At 42.8% G+C, this 27,722-nt stretch overlaps 1 protein-coding gene across 1 annotated transcript; it reads left to right on the top strand.

Moving 5' to 3' along the window:
* Nucleotides 1-108: 108 nt before the first annotated feature.
* On the top strand, nt 109-27,722 carry Elovl4 (elongation of very long chain fatty acids (FEN1/Elo2, SUR4/Elo3, yeast)-like 4). The gene is made up of 6 exons (NM_148941.2): nt 109-475; nt 16,250-16,437; nt 18,065-18,145; nt 21,208-21,379; nt 23,151-23,278; nt 25,605-27,722. The coding sequence occupies exons 1-6, from the start codon at nt 376-378 to the stop codon at nt 25,872-25,874; spliced, it is 939 nt and encodes a 312-aa protein (NP_683743.2). The 5' UTR covers nt 109-375; the 3' UTR covers nt 25,875-27,722.

Here is a 27,722-nt window from a genome sequence, read left to right as displayed (position 1 = left end):
CCAGGTGGTGGCCCGGGGCTGGCCTTAGCGCGCCTGCGCAAGCCGGCCACCACTCGCGACCGCAGCATCCCCGCGCCCGGGGCGAGAGGAGGCGCCGCCCCGCCCCGCGCGGCCACGTGATGCGGGCGAGGGGATTGGAGCTGCGGCAGCGCGCGGCGACAGAGAGGAGCAGCGCTGGGCGCTCGTGGCTGGTCCTCCTCCTCCTCCGCCCTCCGGCTTCTTGTCTCTGCTGTTCGCCGCTGCTCTCCGCCTGCATCCCCAGTCGCGGCGCCTGGAGGAGGAGGAGACGCCGCTGCCAGCAGGGTTCCCGCCGCAGTCGCCCACGGTCCATCGGAGCCTCTCTTCTCGCCGCTGCTCGTACCTCTCCTCGCCAAGATGGGGCTGCTGGACTCAGAGCCCGGCAGCGTCCTGAACGCGATGTCCACGGCATTCAACGACACCGTGGAGTTCTATCGCTGGACCTGGACCATTGCAGGTACAGGCGAGGGGCCTCACCCATCTCCTCTGGGTGTTCCTTGGGCTGCCCACGGCTCAGACGCCAGTCCCCGGCTTCAGCGCTAGGCAAGGCCCTGCGCCCCCTACCCAGCGCCTTGAGGCTGTTGGGGGCGCTCGGGTCCCCGCAGATGCGGCGCCGCGGACCTCGCGGTTGTGCACTGGTTAATCAGATGAGACTCTCAAGGCGTACTCCCCCCCACCCCCCATCCCCTCAACACTCCCATCTCTTCAGCTCCGCGAATGCAGGAGCTGACTTAACCAGATGCTACCAGTGCAGCCAAGGAACCACCCTGCCCTGACGCCCGCATTTCCCGAGCTCGCCTATTATCTTATGCACTGGTACTCCTTATAGAGCGATAGGCCTGGAGGCGGACGAGGGCTGCGACTATACCTGTCTCTCCGCTACTTCAGCTTCCTTGAAGACTTTGACAAACCACTCATTATCTTCTTCCATTTAGCTAACCTCTTTGTAGTATAATTTCGACTGAAAAGTAAAATAACATTATTTAGCTTCTTGAAGAACGTTAGTTTTTTTGTGGTTTCCCAGTAGCAAATCTGTTAGGCTACCCTCTGCGAGAGCTTTGCGCAGTGCAGTGCCGTCAGGGGGAGGGGAAAGAAGGCAGGCTTTGGGCTGGGGGTCTCCGCAGCAGCACCTAGAGGATGGCTCAGAAGCCTGCATAAGCATAAGTACAGTGTACTGAAATTAGCGAACTTTCCCTTCAGCTGTTGAGTTTGCAGAGCAGGGCTGTCATTGAGTGACTTAGTTTTCCTAGCAGAAGTAATTGTAACATAAATGTTCACGTTTTAACATTTCTTCACTTGCTTTGTTGCTTTAAAAAGTTTCCGAGACCTTAAACGTTAAGTTTAAAGGATCCCAGGGAATAGTTTGGGGCTTTAAATTTGTGTTGTGTGTTTGCAGTGTGACCCTGTATTCTAGCAACGGAGGATGTTAGCAATATAGGTTATGATGGCTGTCTTCTTTAGAAGTGAAAAGTTTCTTCTTTAGTTTTTTGTGTTCTGTTGCTAGGGCAATCGAGACAGTGGGTTATATATAGCTTGATACAGAATGACATTTGATGTATGTGCTGTGAACAAAATGCTTGCTGGAATTGTTTCTGTATGAGACAAACGCTTTTTCGACCTGGAGGCTTCGATGACTTGTTTTAAAACGCGCGATATTTCTCAGGAGATCAAACATCTGACCGTAGGAGAGCCAGTAGTTCCCAAGCCGCGAAGCTGGCGGTGGTTTAAAGGCAGTTGTCCAGGAACGACTCTTTCTTGAGCTTTACTTTAATGCTATCACACTGATACCTGCAATACCCGGGGAAGAAGCACCCTTCCCTTCATCTCTGCGATACTGGTGGGAACATTGCATCAGAGCTTCCCCTTACACAATTGCACAGAGCCGAACATCAGACAAGCTGGCTGGCAGGTGGCGATGCGGATGAGGTTCTCCAGCTACCTCGCATCCAGAGCCACACCTAGGCGTTCTCTCTCTCGGCTCCTTCCCATTCAGTAGTGTTCTCACCTCTCCTGAGCCTCAGAAAAAAAAAAAAAAAAAAAAAAAAGAGTTGAGAGCAAAGCTAGAACGTAAGCCTCCTGTGGTGGTTCATTCCTTCTGAATGATTCTGAAAAAGACAGTGAATGGAGTTGGGGGTTTTGTGTGTTCCCTCATGTGAAAGCTTGCACCTATACTTTTTAGGGGCACATAAAATAATACACAATGATGGGACAAACTTGAGAAATGAGTAGATGCAGGGACACTCAGGTGACCTCTTACTAGCAGGTCAGTGGGAAGGTATTCATCCATGTTCTAGACTATCCACTTACGAAACCTGAGACTGCTTCCTTACCTCTGCCCAGAGCTGCCGTGTGCAGGCAGAGGTGCCGCTTCTTAATCCACCAGAGGCTCAGGGGCTAGAGTCTGGGCCTTGCTGCAGTGTAAGGGGGAGCACTGTTCAAGTTTGTTTGTTTGTTTGTTTTGAACACACCTGGAGCTCCTGTCCTTGCTCCCTTTACGCTTGGGTGTGTGCTCCGTGTCTCTTCTGGGAGGCAGGTCACACCGCTCCTCTTCCAAGAGCACCGGCAGAATCTGAGAACCTGGCTCAGGGGGCCGCAGAGTAGAGAAGGAGGCTTCTTCAGCGATGCTGAAGAAAAGTGGATGAGTCAGATGTTTGGAAAGAGGAAAATAAAACTGGGTGGGAGACAGAGGTACTCTTGGGAAATGGTTGTGACGAAAGAACACGATTATTCAGGAAAAGCCAGCTGAGCTAGGCGCCATGCCCCGAGTGCCTCGCTGTAGGTGGATGCTGACTTCTCTTCCTTTTACTGGTTCCTTGGCTTTTTCTCTCCTGGAAGTTCCTACCTGAGCACAAGAAAAGTAATTTAGTTTGGATCATCTTACTAAGAAGGGTCCAGGTTTGTAGAGTGTATTTGACAGCCTAAGACTTTTTATTTTCTTAGCCTTAAAACAAATATAATTTTGAAATCTACCATCAAATATTCAACAGCACACACACACACACACACACACACACACACACAGAGCAAATAATGAATTTGTTCACTTGTAGGAACAAGTCACTTTTATTGTGTAATTGACACTTTATATTTTGAAATTTAAGATCTAAAGGACTGTGCTTTTAGAAAAAAATAAAAATTAATTTGACTTTCCTGAAGTAAGCACTCAGGCACTTGCAACAAGGAAGTTGCCTTTGCTGCCCAGCAACTAGGAGTTGGCGCTCTGAGGCCCCTGCATTTGCATTTTCTTTTCTTCTCTGATTTTACTTTCTATGTGTGAACAGGATTAGACTCAAAAGTAACTAATTAAGCTCTGTGTATAAAAATTTAAACTGACACATCTAAATAGTCTCCCTTTCTGATAAAAGCTACATTGTCCATTTTATCCACTATGACCATTTTTCTTCTGGCTACTTGGAACATGGGTACATGCTTATGTGTTCCTGAAGTCAGAGGCTTAAACAGCGGAGTTATCTGGGTTCTTGAGTTTGCTTTGGAAGAGGCAGAAGGGAACGAGGATGAGACCAGTGGTATAGGAGGGAGGGTGTCTCATATATGATGAGGACAGACTTCAGAAGCCAGACTTGTATAAGTTAACTGTACGTAGGTCACGTGTAGTTCTTTAGTTCAAAATGTACTTGCCAGGCGAAATCCAGGTCAGGGACAGAGAGAATAGGTCACTAGGTCGAAGCTCACCAAGTCTAAGGGAGTCACTGGCATTCTGCTCCCATTTGAAATCCTGGATTGAGGGCCTGGGAACAATCAAGGGAGTCCTTCTCTACTGTCATCTCAGTGGCCTCTCCCTATGTGTCAGTCACGAGTGGCCAAATCAGCGGACTGACTGGCTCTGTTTTCTGATCATTTCAGCAATTTCTCCCAGGTCCCTTACCCCAGCAGTGAGCGAGGTCATGGGAGACTAGGACCAAGGTGTCAAAGGCAAAGGGAGCAGGGGCTGAACTGGGGACTGAACCAGGAAACCGGGACTTTGAATGGACCAGTGAGTCACTTGGACCTGCTGTGGGTGGGGATGCTTAATTCAGCTGTACCAAGCTAGAGCCAGGGGAGGTTTACCATATGGCCTGCCAGGCTGCAGGGAATAAGACAGGTTCTAAATGGTCTACAGCATATTGATATTCATTTTATTTGACATAGTTAGTGTGTAGCTTTTATTTGTGTTAATTTCTAAAATAGGTTTTGTTTAGATTAGATGGGAAATATGTCTGTCTGTCTGTCCATCTCTCTCTCTCTCTCTCTCTCTCAGCAAGGGTTAGGGTTTGAGGTAGGGTCGTGATGTGTGAACCTAGCCAGCTCTGAGCTCACCGTGTAACCAAGGCTAACCCCAAGGTCTTTAGGGTTTCACCTCCCAGTACTGTGATTGCAGGCGCACACACTAGCCCAAAACAAACGTGTGGGAAAATAGCCAGCTTCTAGACCCTCCCATGGTCAGTGTTGTTACTGATGTCTTGTCTCAGCCTCTCTGAAGCTTTTGTGAGGTCCAGACAACTTTAGGGGGGGGATTGCTCTGTTGATATTTTTCCTCTTCCTCAGTCTTATTTGAGATAGCACATACCCTTGGACTTCAATGGCCGGTACTCCTATACCCTCTCCATCAGAATCTCTTTCTCTTCCTCTTATGCAAGTGGCAAGAGATGATTTGCTAACTCTAGCTTTGGTTTTCAGTTTTGAAAGAGAGTCTCACTGATAATAGTCCAGTCCTTGAACTTGTGAGTCTCCTGTCTCAGTTTCCTGAGTACTGACACTATAGTCAGGTACCACCACTCCTGGCCATCTTAATTTTGATTAGCAATTGATGTCTCGGGGTAATAAAGTTTTAGATGACACTAAATTACAGACAGGTGCCCCACCCCCTTTTGTGGGGCAGGGGTGGGATTGAATTTCAGGCCTTCACACATGCTAAGCAAGATTCTACTATTAAGTGGGTTTTTGTTGTTGTTGTTTTGTTTTGTTTTTTTGTTTTCGTTTGTTTTATTTTTGTATTTAGCCCTGTAGAAAGTTTTTTTTTTACATTATATTTATCAGTCATAATTTCAGTTGGTGCCCACTAAACGTAATGGATCAACTACCCAATCATTTAGTCACTCATGACAGAGATGCATAGTCAGATAATCACTTTTTGTCTTTCATACCTCATATAATACAGAAGCATTGTGAGGGGGGATTGAGGCTAGCAGGACAGTGTGGGTGGAAAGACTTAGGGTCTGAGAATCAGGTGGCCCGGCTTCAGTCATAAGGCCACTGCTACCAAGTGTAAGTCCTCAACATTATTCTCCTGTAAACCCAGAGAACTGAATCATGTAATAGTCTTAGACCAGGCTGGCCTTGAACTCACAGAGATCCACCTGCCTCTGCCTCTTGAGTACTGGGATTAAAGATATGTGTCACTCTGCCCTGCTTGATCCATATTTCTGTATAGATGCTACTCTTCTGATCTTTGAATAGAGAGAGAGCAATTTCAGTGACATATATGTCAGTCGTTAATTTGAAAATCTTTTTTATGATTTAAATGCTTTTTAAAACCTTCTTAGTACCTCCCCATTAGTAAAAAAAAAATAGTACATTTGTTATTAGCCATTTTTTGCTTGGTCTTACCTGTTCTGCAAGAGCCATGAAGAGGAATAGAGAAATACAAGATAAAGACACAGGGCAACTGCCTGAAACAGCACCGTGTGATGAAACATCACCAGCGCTATTTAATTATCTCAGTATTCCTTGAATAACTACGAGTGAGCTAACTTGCCAAAAACAAGAGCAGAAACAGAAAAAGAATAAATGATTTCAATTACATAGTAATTCTATCATGTGATGTGCAGCTTCTAAAGATGGCTTCTTACGTAATCTGGGCAAGTTATCAGTATTTGTGTCTCTTTTCTTTTCTTAAGGATTTTTTTTTTTTTTTTGGTTTTTCGAGGCAGGGTTTCTCTGTAGTCTTGGCTGTCCTGGAACTCACTCTGTAGACCAGGCTGGCCTCGAACTCAGAAATCCGCCTGTCTCTGCCTCCCAAGTGCTAGGATTAAAGGCGTGCGCCACCACTGCCCGGCAAGGATTTTATTTTTACTGTGTGAGTAAAGTGTGTGTGTGTGTGTGTGTGTGTGTGTGTGTGTGTGTGTGTGTCCTTTAAGTATACCTTTGGAAGCCAGAGAGGGCACCAGAGCCATTGGAGCTGGAGTGACATATGGTAATGAGCCACACATATGTCTTAGTTAGGTTCTGATTGTGGTGAAAAGGACAACATTTAATGGGGGCTGGCTTACAGGTCCAGAGGTTCAGTCCATTATCATCAAGGTGGGAGTATGGCACTTTGATGCATAGCAGGCACGGTGCAGGAGGAGCTGAGAGTTCTATATCTTCATCTGAAGGCCGCTAGGAGAAGATTGACTCCCACGTGGTTAGAAGGAGAGTCTGACTGCACACCCCCACAATGACACACATCCTCTACCAAGGCCACACCTCCTAATAGTGCCCCTCCCTGGGCCAAGCAGATTCAAACCACCACATCTACATACTGGAAACCAACTTGGTTCCTGTACAAGAGCAGCAAGTGCTCCTAGCAACTGCCATCTCTTCAGCTCCGGGTCTCTCGCTGCTACCTGTACCATGTGGAAATTTAACTATAAGTATGTGCCATCCACCAGCAGCTCGTCTGTGTAATCTGCTTAGCAAAATTTTCATAGAACAATAACTTAAATATAAGACTAAACTTAATATTATTAGCTTCATTTTTTTCTTTCGTAAAAACACCTACTTTTCTATATCATTATTAAACTTTCCAATGATAGATGTTTTCTATTTGATAATGTCCAACAAGTTTGGAAAGCGTGGCTTAAGATATTTATAGAACTGCTGACATATGTATGTTTCACAGGAAGGGGAACGCAAAAGAAACTAAATGTTTTTGACATAAGCGTGTTTTTCAATGTATCACTGTATTTAAAAACACTTCTGTGTTTTTCCCACAGAAGGTTGTCATTGCTAAGCAAATATCTTTGTATGGTATTTTATGTTTTATTTGTATCTTGGGGTTTCATCAAATGAAATTCATCAGTCTACTGAAGGAATCAGTTTCTGCCTGATGAAATCAGACAAGCCTTTGTGATTCGAAACAGGAGCCTTTGAAGGAGTCCACATTTCTGTTTTCATTTTTATTTACCAAATGTAGACTGAGGCACACATCTGTATATTAATGCATTGTGTGTGTGTGTGTGTGTGTGTTAATGCATCTCACATCTCAGTCATTTCTGTTGATTGTTGCATTGCATCATAGCCAAGAGGTAGAAACAGCTGGACTATGCCCGCTGATGAATGAGCTGGTGAACACAGTGGAACATGAAGATACAAGAATACTTTTCAGTGTGAAAGGAAATTTCTACACTGTATGAGGATGACCCCAGGGGGCATTGAGCTCCAACACAACAGGACAGAGATGTGTCATCTTACTCACATGGGCTTTCTAAAATAATTAATAGAAACAGAAATTAAAACTGTATTTGGCAGGGCTGGAAAGAGAACCAACCAGCTGGGGAATTGGTGTTTAAGAGGTTTGAAGTTTCCGTTTTTGCAACGTGACACTGGTTGTGGAGATTGGCTGCACAACTCTCTGAGTGTGCGTGCTAGTGGCAGCATGTGTAGTTAATGCGGTTACAGTGGTAAACTTCATGGTTCACATTGAGGAAAACTCATTGGGACACACACACACACACACACACACACACACGAAGTCATTATGTTAAAGAGGTTGGGGACCTGAGGAAATGAGAAGTAGGGACTAGAGAGGGAATGGGGGGGGGCTGTAATTAAAGTGTATCACATGCATGTATGAAGGAATCAAAATGAAATCCATTATTATGTATAATTAATATAGGCTAATAAAATGTAGAAAGAATCCCACATACTGTAAAATTAATATAATTCCAGTTTTGGTTGATGAAACAAATGCTTCTTTTGTTTTTCATCTTAACGTAAAACAGCTTTATACAGGGAATACAGGGTGTCATCAACCGACCTGACAAAGTGCCTGCTTGGCCAGCAAGCAGCGAACAAAGAGGCAGAAAGATTCAGCTTTGCTTTTTGCTTTAGTTTTACAGAACTCCTGGAAGACAGGCTTGAAACTTCTTGTTTCCTTCCATCCGCTTACAAATCCTTGAGGTTCACAGGAGTGAGGGAATGGGCCGTGTCAGTCCTAGGCTGACACTCATTTCATCCTCACACCAGTCAAGAAAGACGTCTTCAGATCCCTTGCCTAGGCATCTTTCCAGCTGATCTTTCTCACTGCCACCTGCCCTACATAGCATGACTCAGGCATCCCTGGCAACCAATGAAGCTCACTGCCATCGGCAAAGTACCTGCTGCGGCTCCCAACGGCTCTGTGAGGCTGCAGTAGTTTCTGAATCCCCATATACTCATCTTTCATAGCATCCTTTCAGGTTAGGTATTACCTAACTGTCCAGAGACGAAGAAAGGCTTAGAACCGCACAGCTAGAGTCACAGAACCGGGGTGGAAGAAAGATCTTTTCACTCCTGTCAGGCGGCATCGCCTGCTGTTCATTTATCGGGAGTACAGAGTGGTCGCTGATGCTGCTGGAGCGCCAGGTGCTGTAGCCAGGGCTTTGACTATCATCACATTTATTTAATACTTACGCTCTCTGGGTTATGTGCCATGGTTATCCTCATCTTCTCAGGAGCAAATTGAGTTTTCCTGGGTGGTATGCATCAAACACTTAACCCTCCCACGTCAGAACTCAGTTTAAGTAGCGTGTATCTTCACACTGATGCCATCTCCCGACAAAGTCACCCTTTTCTGCTTTCTGCAGGAAACCGAGTGTGTTTCCTCCCCTGTAACCTTTACTATGATTGCTGTTTGGATTCACAACCAAAGTGCTTTTCTCTCCTCATTTTACCTCCTCCCACCATTGGCTGACTGGTACATAACTGGGTTAGTACACCAGTTTGAACAGCTCTGAGGTCACCTGCTTTCTCCGGCCATCAGACACTCACCCCATCCCCTATTGATTGATTGATTGATTGATTCATTCATTCATTCATTCACTTTACATCCCTACTGCAGTCCCCCTCCTCTCCTACTCACTCCCTTCCCCCTCTCTCCTCGCCTTTCTCCCCAGAGAAGGGGAGCCACTCTCCCCCCAACCCTCCCCCCCCCCCATGTGCAAACCTGCCCTGGGACATCAAGTCCCATCAGCAATAAGCACATCCTCTGCCACTGAGGCCAGACAAGGCAGCCAAGCTATGGAAAGGGATCCAAAGGCAAGCGACAGAGTCTGAGTCAGAAGGTTCCCACATCTTATATAAACTCCCAAGCCTAATCTGGCTAGCGGTTCTTAGACTTGTGTTTTTCTTCTGACAATTTGCATATTACGCAGATGAGGATGCTGTTAGAAGCAAAGAGAAAGTGGCTGATTCGTCCAGGTAGAATCAGGGACCAACTCAAAGAAATCTGGGGCGGTGTCTTGGCGGGATGAGGATTCTGAGTTAGTGCTCCGAGCTAAGAGAGATTCTGTGCCCTACCAGCCCCAGATGATGACACTTCACTGGTCTGTGGACCACACTTTAATAGAAAGGAATAGAGAGAGTATTGCTACTTTCCTTTGTTCAATACTGTAGAAAAAGCAGAACTGTTAAATGGGCTTAAGTTAGAGAATCCAAATATTGGGCCACGCTTGGAGGTGCATGTCCATAACTCAGCACTTCCTCCGCCGACCCCGATGTTGCTTATGCTGTCCAGGTCGGCAGGAAATATGTCACTTTCTTGCCTTAGCATCCTGATTAGCTGGGACTATGGGTGTGTGCCACGTCCTGGGATCCAGTTCTTGATGTAAGTCTTTTGTCCACATATTCTGTGAACCTTTAGAGCATCATCAGCCATGACTGGTTTCTTCTGCAGATCTGGTTCCATCTATTCTAGGAATCCAGATAGTCTAAAAAGGTTTCGTTTCACTATTTTTTTTTTTCTGGGATGTGATAGTGCAATTTTACTAGAAAGAAAGTTCATTTTGGCTAGTGGCAATCCTGAGCTACAACTACAACCTTTAGATCAGCCTTTCAGAGAAAAAGTAGACCAATTAGAGTTTTCCCAAGGATTCACTGTGATTGCTTGATTATAAGTAGAGGTTACCTGAGCTACTTAAAAACTATGGGACTACCAGCATTTTATGCTTTATTACATTTTGTTTCATGTTGCCTTTAAACATGATTTTGAAAATAGCCTTTCAGCATAATTTGAAAATTAAGCTAAGGAAGCCTGGGCAGGATGGCTCAGCGGGTAGTGGGGCTTGCACTGCAGGCCTAATGACCTGAGTTCAACTCCCGGATCCCATGTATAAAGGTGGAAGGAGAGAACTCACTTCCCAGGGTTGTCTTCTGACCTCCACGCACATGGCATGGCACATGTGCATGTACTGAAAAGGAGGGAGGGACTTTATAGAATCCTTATGGGCTGGGAGCACTGTAGCTCATTAAATCTTCCCTTATCAGCCCTCAAGGTAATGAGTTCCTCAAAGAAAGAAGGAAGAAGGAAGGGACAGAGGGAAGGAGGCCAGGCTGGCGGGCACAGTTGATTCCAGTGTCTGGCTATTTTCACCTTTGAGGCCGGTTTGGTGTCCTATTGTCACCCCCACCCCCACCCCCTTGCCCAGAGTGACTCCAGGCACAGACTTTTTTTGCTTTTTCCCTCACTCTGTGCACTTGACTTGCTTATGACCTGAGTCTCATGGCTCCTGTCTCCTGTCTCCTGCCTAGGCAGTCTCTCTGCATCCCTGAAGCCTCCTGGCTGCCTCACCTAGGGACCACTTAGCTACATCACACAGGGATGTTTAAACATTTCCTGATCACTTTCTCCTGGGCCTTCTTGCTACACTGTCTACAGTAGTCTACACTGTCCTGACTTTCCCAGTGGTTTCCTGGCAGGAATCCTGAGCCATTCCCCTTTTTCCTCTCGAATCTGTACCTATTTCCAGATCTATAGCGCTTCCCCATGCGACTTTTCTGTTGTCTCCTATCCAGAGCAACATCTGGAGCCTGGGATTCGACCACACCATGCATCACAGCACCGAGAAGCATTAGAGTCTCAGTTGGACCCAGCTGCAGAGGTGTCAGTTCAGATCGTGGGATGGGCCTGGGAATCAGAGCACTAAATAGCACTTGCCCCCCATGTCTCCAGTAGAGATGGACCTGGCCTGGTTTCCCTGACAATCCTCTTCCCTGCAGTCTATCCTTCACTGCTACCAGAGTCTTGTCAAACAAGGACAGGAGCTCTGGGTCAGTTTCTCTTATTCCCTTCTCTGAAACAGGACTTCTCTGCCTCCCTGTCTGCCCGGCAAATATTCTTTTTCATTGAGTAAAAGTTTAGATGCCTGTAGTTGAGCCATATCTTGTCCACTTTCCCGTCCTGTTGATCAACTTGGACTCTTATGATGCAGCAGAACAGTCTTTCCCTCCCTCCTATAAATGATAAACTTTGATAGGTCAGTGATGCGCTTGTGCGCACACACACACACACACACACACACACACACACACACACACAGTCACAAAGGTAGAGTTGTTGGCTTCAGTGCTGTGTGATCATAAGGTACAAATGGAGTTAGAAACAAAACTGTGTCCATGGCATGTGGAAGCTCATCTGCTGGGCGTGCTGGCACGCATCTATAACTCTAGCAATGAGGAGGTAGAGGCAGACGGATGTCTGTGAATTCAAGGTGATTGTGCTGTGCATAGGGAGTTCCAGGCTAGCAAGAGATACACAGTGAGACAAGGTCTCAATAAATATGTTTCAGATGGACATATCCCCTAGGTTTTTTTTTTATACAGTTAACATTTTGAAGGTTTTGACAACGTGCTCGATTACCTCTGTATGAATTTTTAGTATAGGTAAAATGTGGTTATTGTCCAAGCTGACACCTATAAACAGATTGGTCCAGCTTGCCCTGAGCCTCTTGAAACAGTAAGTATGTTACAGATAGAAACCATTGTAACCCTTAAGGATAAGCCTTGAAGACACATGCCTGCCATTCCAAACCCAAGATGTTGAGGTAAGAGAATCAGGCTGTGAGACTTTGTCTCAAAAACAAAACAAGAAGTGCACACACTTATTGGGAGTAATACATGAGAATATGAAGAATCCCAGACACACAGAAAGTGCAGTATCCTTTGAAACAGGCTGCAGCATCGACCAAAGCATCAGTGTGCATGTCAACTATTCCTGGAGCTTGCTGTTGTTTTATCAAGGCTGGAGAATCACTAACGTAGCTCACCTTCTCACCTCCCCTATTATAGATGAAGGAAATGTAGGGGGATTGTGCTGTAGCATCCTGTGCACCATGGCAGGGCCAGTGCTGGAGCTGTCAATCACTGGCCACGTCCTGTATGTTCCGTTATTTCCTGCTGTTCTCTGGCTTCTTAATTGTGTCTCAGCCTCCCTCAGTGCTTGATATGGTAGAGGCCTTCAGCTTCTCACTTGTGTTTTCCCCTGCCTGTCCTTGATAGCTCTCTTAAGTGTCATCACTTAATGAGAGAACGAGACAGTTTACCAGCACTGCAAGCTAGACATAGTGGGACGCCCTGAGTTCTAGCTACTATTTGAGAGGTGGAGGGCAGAAGCGTCCATCTGAACTCAAATGTTCAAGTACAGGCTGGACAACAGAGTGAGACCCCCACCTTTGTCTCAAGAATATTGAAGAAATGCATTATTTACTCTTAATTGTTGGCTAGTTTTGGTGCCTTGTTTTCTTTGTTTTGTATTTGTCTGTTTGTATAAGCTAATGTGTGTATATGTATTCATGTGTGTGTGTGTGTCTATGTTGTAGGCAAGAAGTTGATATTGGGTGTCTTAAATGCTTGACACCTCGAGTTTTTGAGACTGGCCCTCTTGGATGGGGCTAGATTGGCTGTCCAGCAAGCTCCAGGGGTCCGTCTATCTCTGCCTCTCCAGCACTTGGGTGATAATCGGGCATTACCACTCCCAGTTCTCCATGAAGTCTAGGGATCAGATTCAGGTTCTCACGTGTGTATGCAAGTATTTTATCGACTGAGCCTTCTCTCCAGCCCCTGAACCTGTTTTCCTAATTTTTCTTTTTGTACTTTGCTCCTCAGAACTGTCTTTGAAGTCAATAGGAATCTTTTTGTGTGGTGAGATAAAATGGGATACAGAATCCAGGATCTTAGACATTAAGGTCTCTTTACAGCAGAGTTCGTTTTCCTCTCTGTGCCAGGCTGACTAACCCATTAATAATGCATTGACTCTTGGCCTCCGTCTGGTAGGTCAATATTTGCCCTAACATTTGTGGAGGACAGGAGCCTAGAACAACTCTGCTGTGACCTAGAGCAAGACTTTAAGCTTCTGGAGTTTGTCTACTTCAGGGAAGACCTAAGTTGATGAGCATCCTATGTTTTAAATGGTGGCTTCTGACAGGGAACCATTGTGTTTCTAGGAAGATAATTATCATTGAAGGACAACATGTCTTCTAAGCCCCAAACAACCGTAACAGCCATGTGGCCTTTGGCAAATATCAGCACAAGTCGACATGGTTTAAGTCTCTCATTTTTTAGTTGAAGTCTGGTGGCATTTGATTTGATGAATATAATCACAGTTATCATAAACAGTAGACCTCCTTTGTAAAGTACGAAATAAAATCTCATTGCAGTTTTTCCTGTTCCCATGTATGTTCTTCTTAAATTAATGATATCTCCTTTCCCCCTTTTAAAATATATTTTTTTTAACATTATATACACTTACATCATTTCTCTCTTCCCCTCTCCCCCTCCACACTGTCTCATGTGCTCTCCTCTCTTTGTCTTCAAATTCACCATCATATTGTTTTCTTTAACTAATAGTGGTGGTAGCAGTGATGTGTGTGTGTGTGTGTGTGTGTGTGTGTGTGTGTGTGTGTGTTTGTGTGTGTATTCCCTGAACAAATGTTTTCAGGGCTGACCATTTGGTATTTGGTAACCAATTGTGTTCTTTCCTGGGGAAGGCTATTTCTCTCACTCTCAGCATCCCTCAGTTATCTATAGTTCTTTGTGTAGCATTCAGACCTCATGGATTTCCCCCCTGTCCATGTTATTATCATCCTTATTCGGGTCATCTTTAGGCCACCATATTGGTGAGACTTCATGGGTATAGCTTCTGTCATTTCTAAGAGCCATCATTTCACAGCTATTATGATCTTTCTGCTCCCTTCTACTGCAATGATTCCTGAGTCTTGGGTGACACACACACACACACACACACACACACACACACACAGACACACACACACACACTTTGGAACTAGGCTCTACAACTCTACATTTTTATCTGCTGTGGTTTTCTACAATGGCCTCTGTCTTTGACAAAGAAAAGTTTCTTTGATATGGGGTGAGAACTATGCGTATGTATCAAGCCAGACCCTAGAGAAGAGTGCACCCTTCTTTGTTTTGTGGAGGCAGGATATCTCTTTTAATTTAGTAGATTGGCCTCAAACTCAGTCCTTCTACCTGAATGCCCCTCTACCCCTCTCAACTTTTTTTGTTTGTTTGTTTTTTCAAGTCAGGGTTTCTCTGTATAGCCCTGGCTATCCTGGAACTCACTTTGTAGACCAGGCTGGCCTTGAACTCAGAAATCTGTCTGCCTCTGCCTCCCGAGTGCTGGGATTAGAGTCGTGTGCCACCATGCCCGGCTCCCTCTCATCTTTTTATCAAGTTATTTCACTGAAACTGTAGTAATTATGGCACTTTCTGACTTGAAAGATTATTTCATGAAACCTAATATTTTCAGTCTTATTTTCAACTGACAGTATATAGAAATAGATTAGTGTGTGTTTATGCATATATATAGATGTGTGTGCATATGTATATATACACACAGCTACAAAGGGAAATCCTTTCTTTACCTCTAGCCACACCCCAGCCTAATTAGTATGCTTTAAAACAGTATCCTAATATTTAGTTATCTAATTCAGAACCATTTTGTATATATAGCTGTAGTAAAAAAGTTCATTTTAATTGAGGTTACTGTAATTACATTCATAATACATACATAATACATTACATTCATTAAGGTTGGATTCTAGGAACTGACTAAAAGACTGTTTTTCTTTATTTTAGAAATAAACTATGCTGAAAATAGAATGTTAATGTGTTTTGTATTGTCAAAAGTAGATATTTGATTATAAAAGATAAAGTAGATATTTGATTATAAAAATGGAATTCTTTTTAACATTAGAAATGTAAATTTAAATCTTAATATACTTTATATATAAGTAGATTTTCTTAATCTATTAATTCATTATCATTTCTTATCTAATCAATGTTTTTTTTAAATATTACATTAACCAGGCAGTGGTGGCACATGCCTTTAATCCCAGCACTTGGGAGGCAGAGGCAGGTGGATTTCTGAGTTTGAGGCCAGCCTGGTCTACAGAGTGAGTTCCAGGACAGCCAGGGCTACACAGAGAAACCCTGTCTCGAAAAAAACAAAATAAATAAATAAGTAGAACTATTACACTATAAAACTGATTGGTGATTGCATATTTAAATATTGTAGGCAATCAGTTACTTTAAATGAAATTACTTATTCTATATGTAGTTACACATGTATGAATAAGTTAAGTTAAGGATAAAACTGCATTTTGCATAGATAATAAAATTGATAACACATCATCAATGGGAAAGTAGCAAACCCATCTTGAATATGGCTACTGTTTAAGAGGAATTAAAAATCGTAAAGAGATTAAATTAATTCCTCCAGTGTGATTGCATGGTAACTCTCATTTCTAGACCTATCCTAGCTCATGGCTTCCATTGCCCCAAACCTCATCTGACTTGTGCTTACGGGTGGAAGCAAAGCACAGTGCCACACTGCCTGCTAAATTTCACTGGCTTCGTGAAGAAAATTAGTGTTTCCTTGAAATAATTATTTTTATGCTATGAGGTCTTTACTTCACTTTCAACTCAAGTTATCTTCTATATTTTTAGTGCATTTCTTGTCTTTGTGTCTTTAATTTTCTGTAAAATGCACCATGTGATTAAGTAAAGAAGTGATTGTCCATCCATGCTTGCAGGACTCAGCTGTGTCTGCATTTGTTTTATATACCGTATGTTTTCACGGGCACAGTGATCTGTGCTTCCTCCAGTTATGGAATTTAGGATATCTTAACTCCTAAAAGAATTTTGTTTTGTACAATGGGCATTACTCAGCAAATTGCATGTTTGATTCTCTCCGCAGATAAACGTGTAGCAGACTGGCCGCTGATGCAGTCTCCATGGCCAACGATAAGCATAAGCACGCTCTATCTCCTGTTCGTGTGGCTGGGTCCAAAGTGGATGAAAGACCGCGAGCCGTTCCAAATGCGCTTAGTACTCATAATCTATAATTTTGGCATGGTTTTGCTTAACCTTTTCATCTTCAGAGAGGTAGGTTTGTTAACGGCACTCTAATAATTCCCCAGGGTTGTTGGAAATAATTTTTAAATGAAACTGCCATTGCAGCCTTGTACAGAGTGCAAGCTGTTTAGATGGGACTTTGAGGCAAGCATAGAGTGTATCTCTCTATACTCTTAGTAACTGCTTTGGCCTGGCAACGTGCATGCCAAGTAAGGAAGGCTGTCATTAGAGGTGAGAAAGGCGTGTTCCTAGGATGTTTGGCACATGTTCGACATTTCGTGAGCCACAGGAGCTACGCAGAACCCTTCTTCATCAGTTTCAGGCCTGACAACCTGATCAAAACACTTGTAACTATGAGTTTCACATTGAATTATGTCTTATGTAATTCGCCGTATTACGTGCTAGAGCTGTCACGCAGGTCTGGCTGCTAATCACCACACTGTTCTGGACCTAGGCAAATTCTCCAGGATATTTGGAAAGAAATCCTGGAGGCTGGAATTGGCACAGTCTTTTCAAGTTGCTAAAGTCTAAAGGCTTTGTTCCTAAGAGACTTAGTAAAATTCTGTGTGGGCTGATAGCTAAGCAGAGGTACTGAGTAAATGAGCTCTTCTTTCAAAAAGCCTCCCAATGACAACTTACTCCGCAGCCACTCTCATTTGCTTTATTTGAATGCCTTAGTTTAATAGTGACACACCACTTTCGATCAAGATATGGATCAGTAAAGGCAGGACAGCTTTGGGCTCAGTTCAAACAGTTTATCTCATCTTACACTCCCAGGTAGCAATCCAGGCAAAGAGAAGTCAGGGTAGGAACTCAAGGCAGGAACCTGGAGGCAGGAATGGAAGCAGAAGGCACAGAGGAACATTGCTTACTGGTTTGCTCGCAGGTAGCTTGCTCAGCCAGCTATTTTTTTATAGCACTCAAGACAAACTGCCCAGGGGTCGCACTGCCCACAGTGAGCAGACCCTCCCATGCCAACCATCAGTCAATAAAGTGATCTGTATGCTTGCTCACAGGGCTTTCTGGTAGGGGTATTTTCTGAATTGACATTCTTTCTTCCCAGATGACTTAACTTGTATCAAGTTGACAAAAAAACCTAGTAAGCACAGCTGCTGTAAAAATTTCTCATTTACTGAGGTAGATTGAATAGAATTTGCATCCATACTAGTTTAGAAACATTAAATATATCTTTCCAATAATGTATTATGCTAAATATGTAAGGTCTTGCCTATGCAAGTTTAATTATAGGAACTAATAAAACTAATAAGCTATTATCTAAATAATGAAAACATATTATGTATTTGATCAGTTGGTGTCTTGGTGAAAAAGAGTATGCTTGCCTCTTAGTAAGTCTTTATTAAAAGTATAGTAAAGCTATCACACAATGGATTTTAGAACATTACATGTCAGCTCAGAGCTGGAAATGAGAAACCCTGTCTCAAATGCAGTGTTTGCCATGTGCATGTGAAGTCCCAAGCTTGATCCTCAACACCACAAAAGAACAAGAAAATAACTTTAAAATGTGTGATGCATGTGAGATGTTTTTAAAGAAAATAACTGCTTTCACAATACTTGGAAATAGTGTGAGCCAAATCTACTATTTTCAATGCTGTGTTTACTAAACCTTCACTCCAAATGTTAATCTTTTTGTTTCCAGCTATTCATGGGATCATACAACGCAGGATACAGCTATATTTGCCAGTCAGTGGATTATTCTAATGATGTTAATGAAGTCAGGGTGAGTAAGCCCGGGAAAACCGTTGATGATTGCAGTCTAACTTTATAGGTTCTCAGGCCATAAAAAAATAGTGTTGTGTGGGAAAGAGAAAGTTCTGCTTTCCTTTAAAACACATCACTGAAAAATCTGTTTTTATCCTGCTAGTGTGCTGTGTCATTGGACGTTGTAAGAATGAACCTGATCGAATTGCTAGTGTACAATACGGTTCTTTAAAAATAGGTCATTTAAGTGGAGAGGCGGTGGCTCATATCTTTAATCCCAGCAGTTAGGAGGCAGAGACAGGCAGTTCTCTGAAACTGAGGCCATCCTGGTCTACAGAGTGAGTGCCAGGACAGCCTAGGCTACACAGAGAAACCCTGCCTCAAAAAGCCACACACACACACACACACACACACACACACACACACCAGTCATCCCATATTTGATGTTATTTTGTATTTTTGCCAGGCATGGAAGTACATGCCTTTAATCTTCGCATCAGGGATAGAGAGGCAGGCAGATTTCTGTGAGTTCAAGGCCAACCCATTTCTTTAGCAAGTTCCATGCCAGTCAGAGCTACTTCATGAGACTGTGTCTTCAATTTTGTTTTTAAACTTTTGTGTCAAAAATAGAAACTCAGAAAGAAAGCTAACTTATTTGAGGAAAATATTTTAATTATATAATACTTAGGAAGGCATAAGATAATCGACAGGGGTATGAAATTGGTCTTTATTAAATTTTTAAAAAAACAACATAATGCTCCATTTCCCCCAGTCACCTATATTAGTAAAATTATCATTTAACTTAAGTAGAAGAAAATTGTTAAGTATTTAGTGAACTGTTAAGTCTATGATTCCTGTACATATTATACACAACAAATGCAGTTTACATAACATATGTGTGTTTTGTATGTCCTATGTATTTGTTTTATATGCATACATATATAAAATGTATGTATGTATATATGTATATAATAGTATCCACTGGGAAAAATAATGTAGCATGAATTTTAGTGAATGTAACCAAATTGTTCTGATGTACTTAAGACTTAATGTCCACAGCATTTCCCAGTCACCTCGTTGCTTGCCACGTTGACTTCATTTGCCCACCGCATGTGTGTGGAACCCAGATTTGTATGTATATAGTGGCAGGGCCTGGCCTGGACCATAGAAGTAAAACGACAGATTAAGTCTCTGCCTGCAGAGAGCTCCCGTTCTGCCGCGGCATGGAAGGCAGGTAGTCAGCATGTCAAGAAACAGTTAAGAAAGGAAAGCCCGGGGTGTGGCTGAGAGACTGAGCAAGGTTGCTTCATTCAGACTCACAGGAGATAATAACTGTATTGGCAAAGAATCTCCTCAGTGGAGAGAGAGCTGGCTTCCTGTTAAAGGTAGGAGAAGGAGAAGGGCTGGCCTTAGCCTTCTCCCAGGAATACACTAAGGAAGAGCCCTGGGTAAGGCAGTGTGTTCATATTATTAGGGTAAAGCCTCAGCATCACCGGCCTTCTGATGGTGAATCGACTCTGCTGACACACTCAGACTTCACCCACTTCCGTGAGTGGATATCCCACTCAGTCAAATCCAACAGCACTCTTGCAGTAAAAAAAGGGGGCTATTGTGAAAACACACCCAGGACCATAAATAAATAAATAAATAAATAAATAAATAAATAAATAAATAAATTCTGGTGACTGAGCAGATTGCATTTGGGGTCTTCCCTCTACCCACCTCACCCATCTTAAGCGTGACCGTGGTGAAATGAACATTTGTTCTCAGACTCTTGTGTGCATTGCGCGTACCACAACGTGTTGCTCCTCGTTGTGATGTCTCCCATTCACAGACAACAAGCACAGTTTACAGACTGAGCAGAGAAAGCTTTATATTTGAACTGGCTGGCTTAGAGGGCCACTTAGAGGGGACTTTGTCTCTTTCTTCCCGTTGTGCTAAAGTAGATGGTTACTCTATCTTATAGCAGTGTAACCATGGACATTAAATACAGGGTTACTATGGGGACACTGAACTATGTCAAGCAAGTTTTCAGCTAACTTTATAGTAGCTGACAATACTGCGCAGACTGCGTCTGCGTACATGCCTGTCAGCCGATAAATACAAGACTTTATTTTGCTTCTGGCCTTTCTCTTTTTCTCCCTCTATGTTTTAAAATTGTAATGTTAAGGAAGGCTTATTCTACGTGATGCCTGATTCTAGACTTGACAGTAACGAATTAAGAACTTCCGATTCCCATGAAGCCCTGGGAATGATTGCAGCCCTTAAAATATAGTTTCATTTTTCAGAAGCAAAAAACCAAAACACAAACAAAAACTCATGATAGGCATCAGATATGGGTATAAACTGAGGACAGGATCTTAGCCTTCTGTCATCAAAAGGTTTATAAATACACTTCAGTTGAGCACTGGTTTATTCTTTATTTTTATCCACAGTTATTACCAAAGATCTATACAAAGGTTACATTTTGGTCATTGATAGAGTCAGATTCTTGCAGAATGATTTAAAACATATTCAGAGGTCACCTCTTCCTGGGTCCTTAATCCCTTAGTATGTCACATAATCTTTTTGTACCATCTGGTGTCTTAATTAGAGCCTGAGAAAAGACTTGCTTGTGTAAACAGGATTATATTTGTGACCTAGGAAATATTTGTTGTTTTTGAATTGACCGTTTTAAAGACTTTTACTAACACATGTTGCATTGATTAGACACCTTATTGTACAGTTAAAGGAAAGTGGGGGGGGGGGGTGGAATGTTAAGAGACTAGCTGTTATGTAAACTTAGGCTCTGTAGGACCATCTAAAATACCCACAGATTCGTTGCTTTCTCTATGATCTGCAGAGCATCGCAGTGTGAGTGGACAGTGCTCAGCAGCAGGACACTGTCTGGCTCTAAGCAGAGAAAGCTTTGGGTTTGTTTGTTCTCTGGGTACACGGTTAGGTCTGAAACCTACCTCTCGGAAGAACGATTGCGTACCTTGTACATTTTGTGCACTGTGTTCTGCATTTTTCAACCCTGAGTAGACACTCACACTGCGGCATGGATTTGTTTTACAATGTGCCTTTCCTTCCCTTTTACAGATAGCTGGCGCCCTGTGGTGGTATTTTGTATCGAAAGGCGTTGAGTATTTGGACACAGTGTTTTTTATCCTGAGGAAGAAAAACAACCAAGTCTCCTTCCTTCACGTGTACCACCACTGCACCATGTTCACTCTGTGGTGGATTGGAATCAAGTGGGTGGCTGGAGGCCAAGGTGAGGGACCCACCTTTCTGTCTGAACCCCCATGTGGGTGGGAGTAGGTTTACCTAGTGCTTGCTTTCATGGTTAATCATCTCCATCCGTGTTCATCTCTCTCCTTACAAACTTCAGCTTTTTAATCTGGGAAGAATTGGATACTTAAAGAATTGTCCCCATGGTGGACATAATCCACTAAGCCTAAACACCAGAAAGCAATACCTCTTTGAGTGGAGAAGGGTGCTGATTGGCAGTTCTGATCTGATAGAACGCCTCATTTTCAGTCCGAGCCCTCAGCTTACTCCTCCTATGATACAGACCTTGTATGACCTCATTGCTTCCCATTTAAATGAACTTTTACATAGCCTCATTAGTGCTAAAGAGGATCAGAAGTCACAGCTGGGCAGAGATTTGCTCTAGTCTCTCCGGTGGCTGTAGACTAAGGGCGGTATACACAGACTGAGCTGGGAACAGCCCTTTCCTCTGGATGCAGGGTAGCACCGTGTGATTGTTGGCAACCTACACATGCCACACTTAGCATTTGCTAGTATCATTAAAGTGAAACTCTGAGTTTAAAAGAGAATTTGTAAATCTGAACTGACCCCTCAGCTCATGTCATGACGAAATGCATTATTGTATACACACCTGAATTAATATTCTAAAGAGAAAGGATGTTGTTGGATTCAACTGAGTGGGGCATTGCGAGATCTGTGGGAAAGAAAAGGGATTGATCGCTCCATGTATGTAATGCTGTCATGTTTAAAACCATGTAGAAACCTAAGAAGTGAAGATTATTTTGCCCCTGGTGGGCATGTTGGTGTCTCTAGAGGCGATAATGTAATGCACAGAAACCCTTAGACGCACCACAGCCTCTGCATTAAAACAGGGCAAAGGAGGAGGCAGTAGCCATTTTACATTGTTTGCTCGAGCTTGCCAGAGTTCCTCATTTAAGAATTTACCACTTCAAAGACCCTCTGCATTTTAGCAATACACATTTCTACATATATATATATATATATATATATATATATATATATATATATATATTTAAAGAAACCCTCACCCTGGTATAGCTGTCTATTCATATATATATATATTTTAAAGAAACCTTCACCCTGGTATAGCTGTCTCGTATGAGGCTATGCCAGTGCCTGGCAAATACAGAAGTGGATGCTCACAGTCATCTATAAGATGGAACACAGGGCCCCCAATGGAGAAGCTAGAGAAAGCACCCAAGGAGCTGAAGGGATCTGCAACCCTATAGGTGGAACAACAATATGAACTAACCAGTACTCCCCAGAGTTTGTGTCTCTAGCTGCATATGTAGCAGAAGATGGCCTAGTCGGCCATCACTGGGAAGAGAGGCCCCTTGGTCGTGCAAACTTTATATGCCCCAGTACAGGGGAACGCCAGGGCCAAGAAGTGGGAGTGAGTGGGTAGGGGAACAGGGTGGGGGAAGGGTATAGGGAACTTTCAGGATAGCATTTGAAATGTATATAAAGAAAATATCTAATAAAAAAAACAAATTAAAAAAAAAGAAACCCTCAAACCTAAATTGTAAAATAGAAAAAAAAAATCAAGCTTACTCTCAGAGGCTTGGCTTCTCTTTGAGACTAAAATAGAATGTGTAGCATTCGATGTAAATTCAACAGGAAGCGATGTAGAAAGTATTCTAATATGCGTTAATCATAGCATACATATCATATTTATCAGCGGGATCGCTTTTTAATCTCAGCGTCTTCATTGACCCGTAACAGTTTCCTTATGATTGCCTCGTATTTCTCGACAGCGTTTTTCGGGGCCCAGATGAACTCTTTCATCCACGTGATCATGTACTCCTACTATGGGCTGACTGCGTTCGGCCCCTGGATCCAGAAATATCTTTGGTGGAAGCGATACCTGACCATGCTGCAGCTGGTGAGTTCAGTGTTTTCAATAGTTACTTCCGGTTGTCGGCAAGGAAAAAAAATCAAAATAGTTAAAATATTTGAAGTGTATTGTGTGTAAAGTGCCAAGTTGTTTTAGGAAGTTTTCCATCACGAAATCAACTTTTATACGCAAGGTACAGTGTCAAGACTGGCTTGGTTCTACCTGAACACTCGTGGGTGGGCTGGCCATGGCCACTTGCTTTATAAAGCCCTTAAAGACTGGATTCAGAACCTGTCCCCTTGAGAGAAAGTCTGTAAAACTAGCTGTGGGAAGAATGATTAAAACATAACTGTGCCGCGAAGTGCATCAATTCATATATGACTAGACAAAAATGCTTTCATTGAGTGACTATTGTTTTTCTACCATACTATTTTATTCTCTTTTCTTGTTCTTGCTTACATTTCCCGTTTTCCCGTGTTCTGTTTCTTAACAGACCACCTACATGTAACAAAGGGAGGACAGAGCCAAGGAAGGGCAGGTGGGGGGAGGGACTGAGTACAATACAAGGAGCACTCCCTCTTTCTAGTTCTGAAACATGCTGTGCATGAACAGCAGAGCCAAGGATTTGAACCCCCAGTGTTCCAGGAAGACAGTTCTTGGGAGCTCCTCCTTGTAGGGCTCCTCATTACACCCCAGTGCCTTCATCAAAGCACTGTACAAAGCCTTGGGTGTGGCCTGTAATCAAACTGAAAATGCAAATCCATGTTGCTCCCTAATTTCCAGGCCTCAGAATGTATTCTAATATGCTTTAATCATAGTGCACACATGATTTTTATCAGGGGGATCTGCATTTGGAAATATCCATCTCTGCTTTGAGTTGCCTCAGAGCTACCCAACCAAACAGGAACCACAGCCTTTGGGGAATGCTGGGTGGGAAGGGTTCACTCGTAAAGAAAGGCTCGAAGAAACTTCTTCAGGTGCTGTGGAAGCTCATGATAGAGTTTGTAGAACTTATTCCTCACACCGAGAGCTAGATGGTCCCAAGAACATGAAGAGGTGACCCAAATCCTATAAAGTATTTAGTCTCTTTTGTCAGGGTTTGCCCCTAGGCTGTCTGTGAGCTACATCATAGTCAACTACACCCTATACACAACACACCCTCTTTCAGTGGTACAGGTTCTAAGAACCATTGTGAAATTACAAGTTCTGAAAATTTGGCTTTTTGCCATGGGAATTATAAACGTTAATATAAACTGAAGTGTGTGGAACAAATTATCTTAATATTTAATGAAATAAATATATGGATAATGCTATCTTTCTCAAAGAAACTATAGTTGACCGTTAACCGGGTGCTGAACTTGAATTTCTGAGTCAGACTTTCTCCAAACACTTAAATAATACAACAGTCTTACAGAAGTCCACCCTTGATAATGGTACAAAATTTGTAATTCTATGCCTGAGACCATCCAGTGACTTGTACACCAGAATTGAAGTTTATTCTTCGAACATTTCTATGTTTTGAATGTTCTCTTCCCCAAAATTCATAAAATTGAAGGTGATTCTTTTTTGCATTTATTGATTTTAATCGGAATATAAGTTTTTAAAGAATGGTGTTTATTCAGATAAACTTGCCCAAACTTGCCCATCCGTCCCTTACCTGCAGGAGAAAGATAGTGAGCTGGCTTGATAAGCTTAGATCCATTTTTAGGGTGAATGTCTTTATTTGGCGTGAGAGCAGGAAGAGGATTATGGGGCGGGGGGGGGGGGGAGACCAGTGGGCGTGGCAGGGCTGAGCCAATTACAGTGATGTGCATGGATGAGAATATCAGTGAACCCCCATTATTTTGTGTTCCTGTCTAAAGATGTAATTTAAAAAAGCATACAGTGAATGTGGCTGCTTGGTGACAGCTTAAGTAGGAAAAAAAAAAAAAAGGAAGAAGAAAAAGACCCTACAGATACCATTGCTTCATCTTTTGCCCGCCATTAGCTCCCTCTCCTTGGATGCCCTTTAGCGAGTATTCAAATGTCTAAATTCTGTATGTGGGACTCCGGAATGGCCGGTGAGCAAGGCAGAGCACTGCCTTGGGGAAACCACAGTACAGGAGGCAGCAAATTCAGGAGTCGGCTTTAAATAGCCATCACACCAGTTTACAAACCAACCACAAAGGCCCTGTGATGGGCAACGGATCTGTGGCAATCACTAGAATGCCTTTGCTGAGCAGGTGGCGTCTGAACTGTGATCTCAGTGGGAGAGAGAGGCAGATTCTCAAACAGTAGAGCACAGCTCGCCCCACGGTGGCCCTGTAGGAGACTGTGATGCCTGTTAGAAGTCTCTTCCTGCTCTCATGAAATGTTCCCTGCTTCTGTTTTTCAGGTCCAGTTCCACGTGACCATCGGACACACAGCACTGTCTCTCTACACCGACTGCCCCTTCCCCAAGTGGATGCACTGGGCTCTGATCGCCTACGCCATCAGCTTCATCTTCCTCTTCCTCAACTTCTACACTCGGACATACAATGAGCCGAAGCAGTCAAAAACCGGAAAGACGGCCACGAATGGTATCTCATCGAACGGCGTGAATAAATCAGAGAAAGCGTTAGAAAACGGGAAACCCCAGAAAAACGGGAAGCCAAAAGGAGAGTAAATTGAACTGGGCCTTAACCGGTAGACAGTGAGGAAACTCCTGTGTCATTTTAAAAAGTTCAGGGGCAACAGAAGCAGAGGGTCTGGGCTGGGGAGAAAGGCAGATAGGGTCTTTGCCCTTCAGACTGAGTAAACTTTTCAATATATGGTACCCAGATGTTTTATTTATGAAGTTTTTATTTTAAAGTTTTTTTTTATTAGCCTTCATGTTGTCCAGACCAAAGCAACCCCAATGTGACCTTGGAGCCTCTCCTCCTGTTCACATCCGCCTGTGCAATGGGTGGAAATTTTGCCTATCTTCCATTTACTCTTTCCTCAGTCTGAACTTTACATGATCACAGAAACATAATTTCATGAAAAAAAATTTTTTTTTCCTAAATCACTAGTTTTCGATTGGTTGCAAATCAGTTACCTGACATTTTCTTGTTCAGAGACAGAACAAGAAAATACAGTTGAATTTGGACCCATTTACTGACCCTTGTGGTCAAACCTTTCCACCTCTAGTCCGAATATTCCCTTTTGGATGTAATTAAATTTGAAAGCTCTGCAAAATCTCTGTAGAATCTAGAGGCCTGTTGAGGACAATGTTGATGTTGTTGTTGATGATGATGATGGTGTTGGTGAAGATAAGAAAGAATAACAGTAAAATCCTGTCTTGTGACCCATAGGCCACCACGATTTACGGCACAAATCACTGTGGGAAACAATATATCTCTCTCTATTTTTTTGTAATGAGGAAGGTAGCCTTTGAATACTCCTATTATTAGCAGAAATGAATTATGAGAATTAAGATTATTGTACGATTGAAACATGAAAGAAATCATGTCTTTGTTAGCAACATCTAAGGTAGTCACATTTACATGCACTTAGAACTCCGAGGGGGGATGGATTTTTTTATCAGGGCTTTCCTTGTTTTGATTTGTGGCTATTGCTGATTTTTTTCGTACGTGGACATACACCTACCTCTTCTGTTGGAAAGAACATTTAAAATGAAATAAATTTTACTTAAAAAAAAAATCAAGGAGTCCTCTAATGTAAATTTTAATTTTAACTTTCCAATTTACTTTTTATTTTTTTTTATTTTTATTTACAAATAGCTCAACCAAACATTTCTGTGATGTTATCCATCTCTTTCAATGTGTCTAATTCTGAGCAATGCTTGTGTCCCCTTGTGACTATGTTGCAAAAAAAAAAAAATCTTCCTTATTAACTAGAAAAGAAGTGTAAACGCATTTTGGTGCAATATCTTGACTCCTTGGTGCTAATGATTGCAAAATTCAGTGCTTGCCGCTACAAGGTGTTACTTACTAATACAAGATGAGAAAAATTGAGACCAAGCCAGATCTCTCAAGTCCAATGTGGTGTTTACAAACTATGTATCTCATGTCATTGAAACGGGTGACCGGAAGACTGCAGAAGAGACGTTGTTCCACTTTTTTTTTTTTTTTACACAGATTAATTTGTTATGGGCGTCACAGAGAGATCATATGGAAAGAGGAAATGTGACAAAAATTAGCATGAATATTTCTAAATCTTCCAACTTGTCAAATCTGCATGTGTGGGATGTCTGCTGTTTGTACAGACTTTCAGAACATTTTGTAAATTATAAAGTATTTATTGTGCGTTGAGATTCCATTCCCCCTCAAAGGCATGCAGTCACCAACATTACGGGAACAGCAGCACAGGGAATAGTGCTGTTTAAGAGGAGCTACACTTTGTTTCTTGCCAGTGTGTAATGACTAGAGATGTGTAAATCTTTGCGAACATTCTGTACTGGCTCCCCAGACCCCTTCACTCCCTGCTCTCCGATTTCAGCACAATAAATACACTACAGCTGTGGGAAAAGTGA

Source organism: Mus musculus, chromosome 9 (assembly GCF_000001635.26).
Source record: "Mus musculus strain C57BL/6J chromosome 9, GRCm38.p6 C57BL/6J".
NCBI lineage: Eukaryota > Metazoa > Chordata > Mammalia > Rodentia > Muridae > Mus > Mus musculus.
This window is presented reverse-complemented; position numbering and strand designations above follow the sequence as displayed.

Coding starts and splice junctions, on each gene's coding strand:
- Elovl4 (NM_148941.2), top strand. CDS start 376: ATGGGGCTGCTGGACTCAGAGCCCGGCAGCGTCCTGAACGCGATGTCC. Junction 476..16,249: donor CTGGACCTGGACCATTGCAG/GTACAGGCGAGG, acceptor TTCTCTCCGCAG/ATAAACGTGTAGCAGACTGG. Junction 16,438..18,064: donor ACCTTTTCATCTTCAGAGAG/GTAGGTTTGTTA, acceptor TTTTGTTTCCAG/CTATTCATGGGATCATACAA.